The sequence below is a fragment of the Manis javanica genome, chromosome 8, assembly GCF_040802235.1.
Source record: "Manis javanica isolate MJ-LG chromosome 8, MJ_LKY, whole genome shotgun sequence".
NCBI lineage: Eukaryota > Metazoa > Chordata > Mammalia > Pholidota > Manidae > Manis > Manis javanica.
In genome coordinates this window covers 59,550,124-59,565,591 of record NC_133163.1, presented here as the reverse complement: position 1 = coordinate 59,565,591, position 15,468 = coordinate 59,550,124, and the positions used below count along the sequence as shown (strand labels likewise).

The 15,468-nt window shown below is 35.4% G+C and overlaps 1 protein-coding gene across 16 annotated transcripts in view; it reads left to right on the top strand.

Annotated features, from left to right (window-relative positions):
* MIA2 (MIA SH3 domain ER export factor 2) overlaps positions 1-15,468 on the top strand; it is a 105,890-nt gene that overhangs the window by 48,998 nt on the left and 41,424 nt on the right. For 7 of the 16 annotated variants that reach the window (XM_073211304.1, XM_073211308.1, XM_073211307.1 and 4 more), the window contains 6 exons: positions 7,311-7,382; positions 8,937-8,963; positions 9,524-9,634; positions 10,287-10,358; positions 10,885-10,989; positions 14,511-14,633. In XM_073211304.1, coding sequence (XP_073067405.1) covers positions 7,311-7,382; positions 8,937-8,963; positions 9,524-9,634; positions 10,287-10,358; positions 10,885-10,989; positions 14,511-14,633 — 510 coding nt within the window. The remainder of the gene's footprint in view (positions 1-7,310; positions 7,383-8,936; positions 8,964-9,523; positions 9,635-10,286; positions 10,359-10,884; positions 10,990-14,510; positions 14,634-15,468) is intronic. The other 9 variants (XM_073211310.1, XM_073211309.1, XM_073211305.1 and 6 more) reach the window with 2 other exon arrangements.

The following is a 15,468-nucleotide window of genomic DNA, read 5'->3' as shown; positions in this document are numbered from 1 at the left end:
CTGATGGACACTTAGGTTGCTTCTACATCTTGGCTATTGTAAATAGTGCCGCGATAAACATAGGAGTGCATCTGTCTTTTTCAAACTGGAGTGCTGCATTCTTGGGGTAAATTCCTAGAAGTGGAATTCGTGGGTCAAATAGTATTTCTATTTTGAGCATTTTTAGGAACCTCCATACTGCTTTCCACAATGGTTGAACTAATTTACATTCCCACCAGCAGTGTAGGAGGGTTCCCCTTTCTCCACAACCTCGCCAACATTTGTTGTTGTTTGTCTTCGGATGGTAGCCATCCTTACTGGTGTGAGATGATATCTCATTGTGGTTTTAATTTGCGTTTCTCTGATGACAGCAATTTGGAGCATCTTTTCATGCGTCTGTTGGCCATCTGTATTTCTTCTTTAGAGAACTGTCTATTCAGCTCCTCTGCCCATTTTTTAATTGGATTATTTGCTTTTTGTTTGTTGAGGTGTGTGAGCTCTTTATATATTTTGGATGTCAACCCTTTATCGGATCTGTCATTTATGAATGTATTCTCCCATACTGTAGGATACCTTTTTGTTCCATTGATGGTGTCCTTTGCTGTACAGAAGCTTTTCATATATTTCAGCTTGATATAGTCCCATTTGTTCATTTTTGCTTTTGTTTCCCTTGCCCGGGGAGATATGTTCAAGAAGAGGTCACTCATGTTTATGTCTAAGAGATTTTTGCCTATTTTTTTTTCTAAGAGTTTTATGGTTTCATGACTTACATTCAAGTCTTTGATCCATTTCGAATTTTCTTTTGTGTATAGGGTTAGACAGTGATCCAGTTTCATTCTCTTACATGTAGCTGTCCAGTTTTGCCAGCACCATCTGTTGAAGAGACTGTCATTTCCTCGTTGTATGTCCATGACCCGTTTATCGAATATTAGTTGACCATATATGTTTGGGTTAATGTTTGGAGTCTCTATTCTGTTCCATTGGTCTGTAGCTCTGTTCTTGTGCCAGTACCAAATTGTCTTGATTACTGTGGCTTTGTAGTAGAGCTTGAAGTTGGGGAGTGAGATCCCCCCCACTTTATTCTTCCTTCTCAGGATTGCTTTAGCTATTCGGGGTCTTTGGTGTTTCCATATGAATTTTTGAACTATTTGTTCCAGTTCATTGAAGAATGCTGTTGGTAGTTTGATAGGATTGCATCGAATCTGTATATTGCTTTGGGCAGGATGGCCATTTTGATGATATTAATTGTTCCTAGCCAGGAGCATGGGATGAGTTTACATTTGTTAGTGACCTCTTTAATTTCTCTTAAGAGTGTCTTATAGTTTTCAGGGTATAGGTCTTTCACTTCCTTGGTTAGGTTTATTCCTAGGTATTTTATTCTTTTTGATGCTATTGTGAATGGAATTGTCTTCCTGATTTCTCTTTCTATTAGTTTATTGTTAGTGTATAGGAAAGCCACAGATTTCTGTGTGTTAATTTTGTATCCTGCAACTTTGCTGAATTCCGATATTAGCTCTAGTAGTTTCGGAGTGTAGTCTTTAGGGTTTTTTATGTACAGTATCATGTCATCTGCAAATAGTGACAGTTTAACTTCTTCTTTACCAATCTGGATTCCTTGTATTTCTTTGTTTTGTCTAATTGCCGTGGCTAGGACCTCCAGTACTATGTTGAATAACAGTGGGGAGAGTGGGCATCCCTGTCTTGTTCCCGATCTCAGAGGAAATGCTTTCAGCTTCTTGCTGTTCAGTATGATGTTGGCTGTGGGTTTATCATATATGGCCTTTATTGTGTTGAGGTACTTGCCCTCTATACCCATTTTCTTGAGAGTTTTTATCATGAATGGATGTTGAATTTTATCGAATGCTTTTTCAGCATCTATGGAGATGATCATGTGGTTTTTGTCTTTCTTTTTGTTGATGTGGTGGATGATGTTGATGGATTTTCAAATGTTGTACCATCCTTGCATCCCTGGGATGAATCCCACTTGGTCACGGTGTATGATCCTTTTGATGTATTTTTTAATTCGGTTTGCTAATATTTTGTTGAGTACTTTTGCATCTACATTCATAAGGGATATTGGCCTGTAGTTTTCTTTTTTGGTGGGGTCTTTGCTTGGTTTTGGTATTAGGGTGATGTTGGCTTCATAGAATGAGTTTGGGAGTATTCCCTCCTCTCCTATTTTTTGGAAAACTTTAAGGAGAATGGGTATTATGTCTTCTCTGTATGTCTGATAAAATTCTGAGGTAAATCCATCTGGCCCGGGGGTTTTGTTCTTTGGTAGTTTTTTGATTACCACTTCAATTTCATTGCTGGTAATTGGTCTGTTTAGATTTTCTGTTCTTTCTGGGTCAGTCTTGGAAGGTTGTATTTTTCTAGGAAGTTGTCCATTTCTTGATTTTTGCTATTGTTTTATTCTTCTCAATTTTATTTATTTCTTCTCTGATCTTTATTATGTCCCTCCTTCTGCTAACCTTAGGCCTCATTTGTTGTTCTTTTTCCAATTTCGATAATTGTGACATTAGACCATTCATTTGGGATTGTTCTTCCTTCTTTACATATGACTGGATTGCTATATACTTTCCTCTTAGTCTGCTTTTGCTGTATCCCACAGTAGTTGGGGCTTTGTGTTGTTGTTGTTTGTTTCCATATGTTTCTGGATCTCCATTTTGATTTGGTCATTGATCCAGTGATTATTTAGGAGTGTGTTGTTAAGCCTCCATGTGTTTGTGAGCCTTTTTGCTTTCTTTGTACAATTTATTTCTAGTTTTATGCCTTTGTGGTCTGAAAAGTTTGTTGGTAGGATTTCAGTCTTTTGGAATTTACTGAGGCTCTTCTTGTGGCCTAGTATGTGGTCTATTCTGGAGAATGTTCCATGTGCACTTGAAAAGAATGTGTATCCTGTTGCTTTTGGATGTAGAGTTCTGTAGATGTCTATTAGGTCCGTCTGTTCTAGTTCAGTGCCTCTGTGTCCTTAACTTATTTTCTGTCTGGTGGATCTGACCTTTTGAGTGAGTGGTGTGTTGAAGTCTTCCAAAATGAATGCCTTGCATTCTATTTCCTCCTTTAATTCTGTTAGTATTTGTTTCACGTATATTGGTGCTCCTGTATTGGGTGCATGTATGTTTATAATGGTTATATCCTCTTGTTGGACTGAGCCCTTTATCCTTATGTAATGTCCTTCTTTATCTCTTGTACTTTCTTTGTTTTGAAGTGTATTTTGTCTGATACTAGTATTGCAACACCTGCTTTTTTCTTTTTCTGCTTTTTTTCTGTTGTTTGCATGAAATATCTTTTTCCATCCCTTGACTTTTAATCTGTGCATGTCTTTGGTTTTGAGGTGTGTCTCTTATAAGCAGCATATAGATGGGTGTTGCTTTTTTATCCATTCTATTACTCTGTGTCTTTTGATTGGTGCATTCAGTCCATTTACATTTAGCGTGCTTATTGAAAGATATGTACTTATTGCCATTGCAGGCCTTAGATTTGTGGTTACCAAAGGTTCAAGGTTAGCTTGTTTACTACCTTACTGTCTAACTTAACTTGCTTATTGAGCTATTATAAACACGGTCTGATGATTCTTTATTTCTCTCCCTTCTTATTCCTCCTCCTCCCTTCTTCATATGTTGGGTGTTTTGTTCTGTGCTCTTTTTAGGAGTGCTCCCATCTAGAGCAGTCCCTGTAAGATGCACTGTAGAGGTGGTTTGTGGAAGGCAGATTCCCTCAACTTTTGCTTGTCTGGGAATTGTTTAATCCCTCCTTCGTATTTAAATGATAATCGTGCTGGATACAGTATTCTTGGTTCGAGGCCCTCCTGTTTCATTGCATTAAGTATATCATGCCATTCTTTTCTGTCCTGTAGGGTTTCTGTTGAGAAATCTGATGATAGCCTGATGGGTTTTCCTTTGTAGGTGACCTTTTTTTTCTCTCTGGCTGCCTTTAATACTTTGTCCTTGTCTTTGATCTTTGCCATTTTAATTATTATGTGTCTTGGTGTTGCCCTCCTTGGATCCCTTGTCATGGGAGTTCTGTGTACCTCTGTGGTCTGAGAGGCCATTTCCTCCCCTAGTTTGGGGGAAGTTTTCAGCAATTATTTCTTCAAAGACCTTTTCTATCCCTTTTTCTCTCTCTTCTTCTGGTACCCGTATAATGCGGATATTGTTCCATTTCAATTGGTCGCACAGTTCTCTTAAAATTCTTTCATTCTTGGAGATCCTTTTCTCTCTCTCTGCATCAGCTTCTGTGCGTTCCTGTTCTCTGTTTTCTAGTCCATTAATGGTCTCTTGCATCTCGTCCATTCTGTTTTGAAGTCCTTCCAGAGATTGTTTTATTTCTGTATATTCCCTCCTTAGTTCTTGCATATTTCTCTGCAAGTCCATCAGCATGGTTATGACTTTTGTTTTGAATTCTTTTTCAGGAAGACTGGTTAAATCTATCTCCCCAGGTTCCTTCTCAGGGGAAGATGTAGAAGATGTCGAAGCTGTGTGGGTTAGTCTTGTCTGGATCAAATTTTTTTGCCTTTTCATGTTGATAGGTGCAATGGTGAGCTATTGACTTGTCTGTCAGCTGGGAGAGCCAAGACTTTCCACTTGCTCCTGGCCTTTCTTTACTGGGACAACTGCGACCCCTAGTGGCTTGTGTTGTGCATTTGTGTGTAGACTGGGTCTCTGTATCTTGCCCAGCTGGTATGGAGGAAGCTCCCTTGCTATGGGCGTGGCCAGCCTCAGGATGCTGCTCTGCTATTGTGAGGCCCCGGAGGGGTAATGGACGGGGTCTGTTTGGTTGTTTACCACCGTGAGGGGTCTCAGAGCTGTTGCCCAGGGTGTTAGTGCGCCCAGAGTTCCCTGGAATTTCCAGCTGCTGGACTGTGACCTATGATGCTTCCGTCCAGCGGTGGGGTACCTGTCCTTTAAGACTTTCAAAAAGCACTCGCTTTTCTTTGTCACAGGGGCACCAGCTTCGGGACCCACTCACAGGTCTTAGTGTCCTGTTTCCCTAATATCCAGGACCCCATGCATACACTGTGTGTGCGCTCTGGTGTGGATGGCTGGAGCTGGGTGTTTAGCAGTCCTGGGCTCCCTCTCCCTCCCCGCTCAGACTCCTCTTCTCCCGCCGGGAGCTGAGGTGAGGGGCCTCGGGTCCCACTGGGCTGCGGCTTGTGTCTTACCCCTTTTACCAGGCACTGGGTTCTCACAGGTGTAGATGTAGTCTGGCTGTTGTCCTGTGTCTTCTGGTCTCTCTTTTAGGATTAGTTGTATTTGTTGTATTTTCAAAAATATATATGTTTTTGGGAGGAGATTCCCACTGTCCTACTCACGCCGCCATCTTGTTTCCGCCTCCTCGTGTTTTCATTTTTCTTAAGCACATTCCTAATAGTGGAATTGATGGGTCCTAAGGCAACTTCTTATAAAGTTTAACTTTATCAGTCTTGGGGTTCATGGTGATTCTAGAATGAGTTTTGGAGCACTGTTGATCATTACTTTTTCAAATATTGGTTTTGCATATTTTTTCTTCTCTCTTCCTGAGACTCTAAATAGTTGTATGTTGACTTTTTACTCTATCCCATATATCTCTTTTGTTCTTTTCTGAATTTTTCATCTTTTTGCTCACACTTCAGTCTGGATGTTTTCTTCTGATCTAGCTTCTGTCTTCTAACTGTTGTCATCTATGTCTTCGTATCTTGTAAACCTCTGTGAAGACCTTAATTTCATTTACTGCCTTTTTTCAGTTCTATAGTTTCAGAGTGTGTATTTTTATAGTTCTTGTTTCTGATTCAGTATTGTTCTTTAGTTCCTTTTACATATTAAACTTACTTAATGTCTCACTGAGAATTCAATTATCTGCATCCTCTGAGAGTCTGTTTCTCTTGCTCATTTTTCTTCTTGGTTCTCAGTCAAATATTATCTTGTTGAATGCCAGGTTATTTTGTGTTGAGTGTCAGTGGTAGTATAACAAAAATTGTAGAGATAAGTTGGAGTTGTGGGTGGTGATATCTTTCTCCAGTATTTACTTTGGCTTCTCATAGGCAGCTAGACTAGGGACATTAGGATTCTTAGATGACTTTAATCACAAATTGATATGTGTGGAAGTTTGGCATCAGCGCAAAGGATTGGTTTTTTGATTTAGACTTTATTAAAGGGTAGCCATTTTGGGTTGGTATCTGTTAACCTGTTGCTCCTGTAACAAATTACTGAAAACTTAGTGGCATAAGAAAACACAGATTTATTCTCTTATAGTTCTAGAGGTCCGAAGTCTAAAACTTGTCTTACAGGGCTAAAATTAAGGTATCAGCAGGTTGTTTTCTTTTGGAGGCTTCAGGAAAGAATCTGTTCCTTGCTTCTTTCATTTTCTAGAGGATATGCATATTCCTTGGCCCATAGCTGCATCACTCCAATCTCTGCTTCCATCTTCACATGGTCTTCTCTCTTAACTTTGATCCTCCTGCTACCTACCCTCTTATAATGATGTTTGGGGGTTATATTGGGCCTATGAAGATAATCCTGTATATTCTCCCCATATCAAGGTCCTTAACTTAATCACATTTGGAAATTCTGGGTATTAGGGCAGAATTTGGGGAGGTCATTCATTATTCATCCTAGCACAGGGTCCCATCGTAAAATCTGAGCTAACTGGCTCATCCTGCTGAGCAGGTTCTGAAACCCAAGTTTTGCCCTCTCAGCTCCCAATTCTACTGTTTCTTAGCCTATCAACCTCTACTTTTGTAGGGGAAAGGAAATGTTAAATGCTGGACTGCCTTTTTGAGGATTCCTTCTGTCACAGATTCTCACTGTTTTGATAGCTCTCTGAGGCCTTCAGACATACCCGGTTTTTTTTTAGTATTTTTGCCCAGCTTTGCTTGTTCTTAGTGAGAAGGTTGATCCCAAACAATGTAGTCTTCCATTTATTTACTTTTTTGAGCATTGAAGTCAGTGCATTCTGCCACATCTTAAGCATTATAGGTTTCATTGTCTTTATTTTACATTTTTAAAGATTTTATATTCCCTACTTGCTTTATTTGTTGCATTACTTGAGTTAGAAGTGAAAATTTCTGAAGGTCAGTTAGTATAAATTTCTCTTTAATGTATAGGCAGACTTTGGACAGCTTTCTTAGTCTTCAGAGTGAAGTTTTGCCATTTTTCGCAAGCTAGTGGGTTGTGATATGTTAGCCTGGCTTTGTTTGTTATAGTGATCATATTTGAAGAACTTAAAGCTAAATATACAAGTAAATTGAACATACATGTGAACAGTGGATTCTCTCAGCTTCTTAGATACTTATCCATATAAATTTTGAAGTAAAATTTGTAGTTTTTACTTAAAGTGTTGTTTTCTTTCAGTATGAAGGCTTAGAGTCATCATTAAAGGATGCTAGCTTTGAGAAGGAGTCATCAGAAGCACAAAGTTTGGAGGTAAAAACAAATAATAGGATCATAAAAGCTGAGGGGAAGATTTTTAGTGAACAGCATAAACTTTAATGTATCTTCTCAAAACTATTTCAAAGGACATGTGAAAAAGCATGTCTAATGTTAAAACTTAAAAAGTTAAATATGGGAAATAGAACATTAGCAGGTAGCATAAAATATAACAATTTGAATTCTTGTAGCAAACTTTCTTTGAGTGAGGCATACTCAGCTCATTGCAATCTAGGGCTATATGGAAGCTCTTTCCTCTTCATTCCTCAGAAATATATTAAGATAGCTATTCCTTTTTTGACCTGGTTTTGCTACAGAAAGGAAAAATAGCATTCATTTTAATAAATTTAGGAATAATTGGTAACAATAAACTATGCAAATTGTGGCTGTACTTGCCGTTAACTTCATCCCTAGTATATTTAGGAGCTGACTACAGTTAGATCAAACATTTATATTATAAGCAGTGGTGTGCTGGTAAATGTTTAACAACTGGCTCTCTGAAAAGCAGAAGCCCTTTTTAGTATTTGTTGAATTCTGCTGGGTACTCCTACCATGACCAGTTTCAAGGTACCAGCATGACATCATTGAATGTTTAGTTTGGAAGATATATACGTAGTTGGTTCTTCTCAGCCAGGTATCATTTGGCTAATAGTAAGGAGGGAAGGCATGATAATTTGTCATTTAGCTGAACTATGCCAGATTAGGGTAAATAATAAGTGCCTTACTACTGTTCAGAGATGGAAGCATTGTAAAAAGCATACTACTAATAAAGTAGTGAACAACAGACTTTGTACCATTGGTGGCATACGTGTTCCGTCAGTCCATCTTGGCAGCTCTCACTCAGTGATGTTTATAATCATCAGAAAGTCTATGTATCATGATTCAGAATTTCTTAGTAGAGTCCAAAGGAAATTATAAATTGAATTCCATATGAAATAAATTTCTTAATATTTTCTTTCTTCATTTGTAAGTTATTAATATCCTCAAAAACTTGCTGAAATTATTTTTTTATTTGTTGACTGTTTTAATACCCATTCCAGGAGTAATTTATTGGTATGATTAAAAATGAAAGAATTAAAAAAAGACAGAAAGGATTTTAGAAGGCATTTATTTAGCACACCAACAGAAGAGCAAAAACGAGAGCAAAGGCATATACCCAAGCTTGGTAGTGTTGTTGGTTAAATAAAACACACCGATTTATTCTCAAGGTATTGAATTTACATAATGAGGAGTAAAATTAGCTGAATTTTTGCTTTAAATGAACATTTTGGAAAGTTTTCTATAAGTTTAGCAATTTTTAAAAAAGTGTTTTCAATATTTGTAAACGTAGTTGAATATAACCTATAATACAAAATATTTGATGGTTGAATCTATAGATAAAATTAAAATAGAGTAATTTTGATTCAAGTCAGAGAATTCTTATCAAATAGTCAAATTAGGGGAAGCACATATAAGTAGGTTTTTATCTACTATACTATATAGTATGTACTTCTGCTTTTATTTTGGCTGGCATTAAATTCTTTGAATCTCGGTTTATTTTTTTTTAACAAGTTTGTTGAAGAATCACAAATATCAGAGGTATGTTTATTATAGCATTTAAAATCCAATTGGAATACTCTAATAATGAATCATTTAATTAAAGTGATCACGATCACAGAAAATATATAATTTAATGTAGAGTATTACTATGAAGCAGGCTTGATTGTTTTTGAGTTTATTTTTAAATTTTATTAAGTCTAATTATATTAAATTTGATTTATTTCTCATTTTTCTCTTCATAATGCTTTAAAGCAGAGGTTGGCAAACTAGACTGTGGGCTCTCTGGTTTTGTAAATAAGATAATTGGAACACAGCCATGGCTGTTCATTTAGTATTATCTTTGCTTTCTCACTATATAGTTATAGTTGAGTAGTTGGGACAGAGACTGCATGGCCTGCAAGCCTGAAATATTTACTCTCTGGTTCTATATAGAAAACGTTTGCTGACCCCTGTTAGAATTGCTGTTACTTAAATGTCATAAGAATAAACAAATATATAAACTTATTTAACTTTTAGTATATATGATTGATTATAGTAATCTGATTAACTCTAATCAAAAATTCCTATGTCGATCTTATAAAATTGCTTTCCTCTTTTAGGCAGTCTGTGAAAAGCTAAACGGGTCCAAATCTGAACTTGAGGATGAAATATTTTTTCTAGAAAAAGATTTAGAAGAAGAGAAATCTAAACATTCTGAACAGGATGAATTGGTAAGGCTTTTGTATTTGTGGAGACTGTAGGAAAAAGAAAGTTATTGAATCCTAAAAATTTAAGATGATACCAGTTACAGTATTGCATGCACTGTAAAAAGTCCAAAAACTATGAAAGTTTTAAAGTGGAGAGTAAAATTTTGCAGATCCTGCAGCTCTTTTCATTTACTAGAAGTTGCTATTACCATGTTAAGTTTCTTGCATATTCTTATAGAAATTTCTGTATGAACTATGAAATTCCATATGGAATTATGGAAATCACATAATTTAAGTTGAATAATCAAATGTATAGTGGATCTTTTTTATTACTCAAAAAGTATATTAAGGACATTTTAGTTTTCCTTTATTTGTTATTCTATTTTAGTATGTGTCTTAAGGAAGATCTTGATGTGTGTGAGATTATTCAGTAAGATATATTAATGGATTATCTTGAGACTTTGTAACTTAAATGTCATGAAATATTAAAGATGCGATGAAATACTGTTGTTAGGTAACTTCCGTATAAAATCCCTTTAAGCACGTGGCTGGGAAGATTTCTTAATGTAAGCTCTCATTTTTTGAGCAAAAGTGTTTTGCTAAAAATTTATCTAATATATATAGCATCTGGAAGATTTAGTAAATATTTGTTTATTGACTGATACTGTCTTTCTAGATGGTGGATATTTCAAAAAGGATACAGTCCTTGGAAGATGAATCAAAATCCCTGAAATCACAAGTAGCTGAAGTAAGTTGAATTAACCTAATAGGTATGTTGCTTTTGAAAATTGTGTTTACTATTTTACTATTAAAGAATAAGATACATTAGAATTTGAGTTATAGGAGTCTTAGATGCGTAGTTTTTCTCTACAGGGTACCTCAGGAAAGTTAATTTTTTCATGGGACAAGTATTTGAGCTATTGCTATGTATTGGTCACTGTTGAAGGTGCTGGGCACTTGACATTAGTAGACAAAGTAGAAACACTCTCAGGGAGTTTAATTCTGGTAAGAGAGATAATAAGTTAACAAAATTTGCTACATATTAAGAGGTGTACAGGAAGTTAAAACATTTGTCCAAGGCCACATGGTAAGTTAGTGGCAGAGCCATGACTAGATCCTGATTCTAGGCCAGCCTTTTTTCTGCTATACCATGCTACCTCTTCTGTTAATATCTATATGCTTTTTACTTTAATCCCATGTTGTAGGCATTAAGTGTAAATAAGACCTACTGTATATAATTAATTCTTATAAATTTGATAATGTATTTTACATAGGCCAAAACAACTTTCAAAATTTTTCAAATGAGTGAAGAACGACTTAAGATAGCTATAAAAGATGCTTTGAGTGAAAATTCGCAACTTCAGGAAAGCCAGAAACAGGTTGGTACTATATGGGGATTCTTCAGCTTGTGAATATATAATTATAAATGTTCTGGACATACTCATGACTGACCAGTGGGCAAGTGTAGGTTTTTCCTGAAGAACACTAGAGCAGAACAGTCTCCTAAATATCCTTCAGTGTCTCTTCTGTACAGGATACAATAGTATATACTCCTAGTACCCTCTTCCCCCAAGAGTGAAGTTGCTTTCAGGGCATTTAGCATTTTGATAATCACTAAGCAAATAGCATTTAGCACTAACTTCTCAAAGCCAGACTGAAGGAGGGCAGAGAATAGCCACTAGAGTTATTGAAGCTATGGGTCTGGGGCCTTAAAAATAAAAGCAGTTCTGCTGGTAGATCAAGTGAGAATTTCTTTCAGTCTCTTCCTCCCTTATGTGTATGTGTGTCTTCCCCCATGTGTATGTGTGTAGACACTCCCACATACCCAGATTTACTTACTCACCCACTCTTCTCCCAATACAGTTATAGTGTTTCAGTGGGAATATTTTCAAGTGATTATGTTATTTACAATTTTCTAAATATTACAGCAGAGCTACATTGTATGTGTTGTGATTACATATTCTGCTTTACCCAACATTTTATTTGCCCTTAAGCTAATAATTGTCATTTCCTATTTACCTATCTTTAATTTATCTGTATATGTTCTTCTAGAGATGTTAATATTTATGCATTCAAATGCTTTGGTTAATCTACTGATTTCATTTTTTTCTTGAAGCAATCCTTCCTGGGGCCTTCTGTCCTCCTATGTCTGTTAATGCTTCTGTTGCCCTGAGATTTCATTTCACTCCCATCCTCCTGCTTGTCTTGGATATTCTATTCCTGTATCTAAGACTTGCTTTTCTGTGCTTAATTCTCTTGATTAGCTTCCTGACAGAGAGGTGTGAAGTTAACTTTAAAAAATTGCATGCCTGAGAATGTCTTCTTCTGTCATTGTTACTGGCATTTTGTTTGGATATCTTCTGGGTTGAACATTTTTTTTCTTGCAGTTTTGATATTGATCCATTCTATTCACTTGGCAGTATTGCTTTTGAGAAGTCAAATGCTATTTAGATTACTGAACCTTTTTGTTATCTGCTCTTTGCTTCCCTGTAAGCTTTAAATATCATTCATTATTTCTAGTTCTCTGAAATTTTTTGATGATGTGCCGTAGTGTGAGTCTTACTTCATACATTAGTTAAACACTCTCAGTCTGGGAACTCTCTTAATTCAGTTCTGGGAAATTTATGTGAATTACTTCATACTTTTTAGGGGTATTTCTCATGATATGGTAATCATTTGAAGATAACTTCTTTGGTTTCTTTGTCTCTATGATTCACTCATTTATCTGATATTTTTGTTTTGCTTATTCTTTTTTTGTTTCATGGTTTTATCTTCTTGATGAGGATATGTAATTTTTTTCTTTGTTGAAATGTTTTTCAGTTCTCTGAGTTACCTTATTTCCTTTGAGTTCCTTTATTTTTTGTTTTGGTCTGTGTCTTTTATCTAAGAGTTTCTTTTCTCAGATATTTGGTGATTCATAGCTGTCTGCTCATTTAATAATGAAGCTCTCCACATGTAACTGGGAGTTCTGTGTTTGTTGCTCGTGGCTCTTTTATAGGGTAATTTGATAGGGTGTTTTGCTGAAGGATCCCCATATACTGATATCGGAAGGCCATTTTCCATAGGGATCATTCTTGCATTGTTTCCATTGGAGAGGTATGCCTACCTTTGCTAACACTGAGATAAACAGCTTAGTGAGGGAAGGAGTGCTGTATCTCACTATTTAGAAAGTCAACTTTCATTTAATAATCACATGTTTTCAATATTTTACTCACACCTCCGCCTGGGCCAGGTGTTCCACAGTTTTAGGTTCCACCTCTCAGGAGAATAACCCTCTAGGCTTTTGCCAGATGTGTTATGTATGCCTGAAGTATGTGTGTGTGTGTATGTATGTGTATGTGAAAGATGGGATGGGTAGGAGGATTCATTGAGAATAAGAATGTGTGTATATGTATGTGTATATACATGAGAACATGGGGGACTAACTGCTTTTTATAGATACTTTTAGGCAGTTCTCTTTTTTTTTTAATCCTACTTAAACCTCCAGTACTAGTGACTCCAAATTATGAGCATTTCTGTGTTTTATCAGATCAACTTGCCTTAGATTTCAGCTCTGGTCTGCTAACTTTTCCATGATGTTTCTCTTTTTCTACTTTCCACTTCTAGAATTACCTTTTTCTTCATCACCTATTCTCTGTTCTCCTTGTGGTTTGTACCTTTAAAAAAATTTTTTTTTACTAAACTCCTTACTTTCATCTTTGTAGACTTCAGGAGACAGCGGTGGTAAACCCTGTGTTAAATTTGCTGTTAAAAAAAAGTGCCTTTTCTACCTTTAAAAAAACTTCACCTACTTTGTCTTACTCTTTACAGCTGCTTTTGTTTAGTTCTTTTTTAATCACCAAAGTTCTCGAAATGAATTATTTTGTATTCATTGGTTCTGTGTTCTAATGCACACCTTCTCTAATCTTTCAAGACTGCATGCCAAATATGCAAGCAATTTCTTTAGTAACTCACTAGAGATCACCTGATCACTAAAAATACATTTTTTCTTCTATCATTTGTTTTTAATTTGTCATGTCATCTTATTCTATTATATATACATAAAAAAGGATTAGCTTTCCCTGTACTAGGAAATATGCTAATGAAGTATTAGTTTTGCAGAGAAATCCAATAATTACTGTTTGAGAGAATAGAGTTCTAAAAACTTTAAATAAATTTGGGCTTTCTTTCATAAATATATGGGCTATTTCTTTTGTGAATTGTTTACTTATTTTTTTACCTATTTTTCTTATTGACTTCTAAGAGCTCTTTTGCATATTAAAGTTACCAACACTTTGCTACATATAAGAATGACTTTTTTGTCACTTCTTTGGTTTTAGATTTTATTTCTGTTATTTTTTGATTTATGGAGCTTTTAAGCATTATGTTGTTAAGTCTGCCTTTTTTAATCTTTATCTTTTGAGTCATGTTCAGTGCGTATGTATATGTATTCTTTCCTCTTCAATAAAGTATATACAATAAAAGATTGTTTATGCAGAATTTGATGTGTTCCAAATTAACAGTATTTCTGAGGGTTAGTTATTTTAACTATAGAACAACACATGATTAAAAAATAACATTTTATTGCAAGTAAGGTATAACATGTTATATGGGATATAAAAAATGGTAAGAAATGACCAAATCTAATTCATATATATGTCTCAGAAAGCCTTTCATTTGATAAATTAGTTATGTAAATCAGTTGAACGATGTTATTTTACGTTACTCCTCTTTTGGAAGCTCTTTGAAAACAGGAGTACCCTGTCTTCTTCCATCCTATCTTTCCTCCTATGCCCCTTTCTAGCAATACATTGTTTTGTGTATCTGTAAATGATACACCTAAATGTGTAAATAAATGTATCTATACATAAGTATGATTAATTTGCTTGCTTTTCCTTTTTTTGTGGGGTTTTAATTTTAGCTTTTACAAGAAGCTGAAGAACTTAAAGAACAAGTGAATGAACTAAATAAACAGAAAATAACATTTGAAGACTCCAAAACATATGTGGAACAAGTTCTGTATGATAAAGAGAATCAGATCATGGTATGGTTCTGCTGGTTTTAGAGCTGAGTCAGCTAGAATTTTATACTAATTCTGAAATTTGAAAAGTTTTGTTTTTAGCAGTTTTATTTTGATAATTTATTTGGCCAAATTTGAGGATGTCTGCTATTTTGGCCTACAATTTAATTTGTACCAGTATTATAATCCTTGCTACCAAGAGCTCCTTGAAGACTTGTAGTTTTGTAGTATATATATATCAACATTCTGTGTGTCCTTTTTTTCTTCTCTGTCTTTAGCCTAGGTATTTAATGAAGAAAGAGAAATGATGGATTTTACTTTTGTCTTTGGACTGCCATCTGTTTCTGATGATAAGAAGAGGTTGGAGTTTTAGAAATTGGACAGATGAACTTACATGTATTGGCTGAATATCTTTAATACCTAAATTAGCAGTTGTATATAACTCACAGAGATGAATACTTTTTAAAAACTAAATCTAATGGAAACTTGACTATAAAAGGAATGAAATAATTGATATTACTGTTAGGATTTGTTAACTTTTTCCTACTTCCTGTCTCCCCTTTTAACCCTTTTTCTGCCTACTTTTAAAATATTTTATGCAAACAGATACTCAAGTGTGAGTATCTATTCGTAAGATATAAAATTAACATTCTGTAATCTGCACAGTGAAGTGGATGTTATCTTGGAAGCTCTACATTTATGTTCTTTATGTTGCTACTAAGAATGTTTTAGGAATTGTGTTCATAATTTGACATACTATTTTATTTTTTTCCCTAAACTTACTGTGCTAGAGGATTTGGGATTCTTAAATAGAACAAAAATGAGATGTTAATCTCAAACTCTAGTCAGCGCTGTAAGC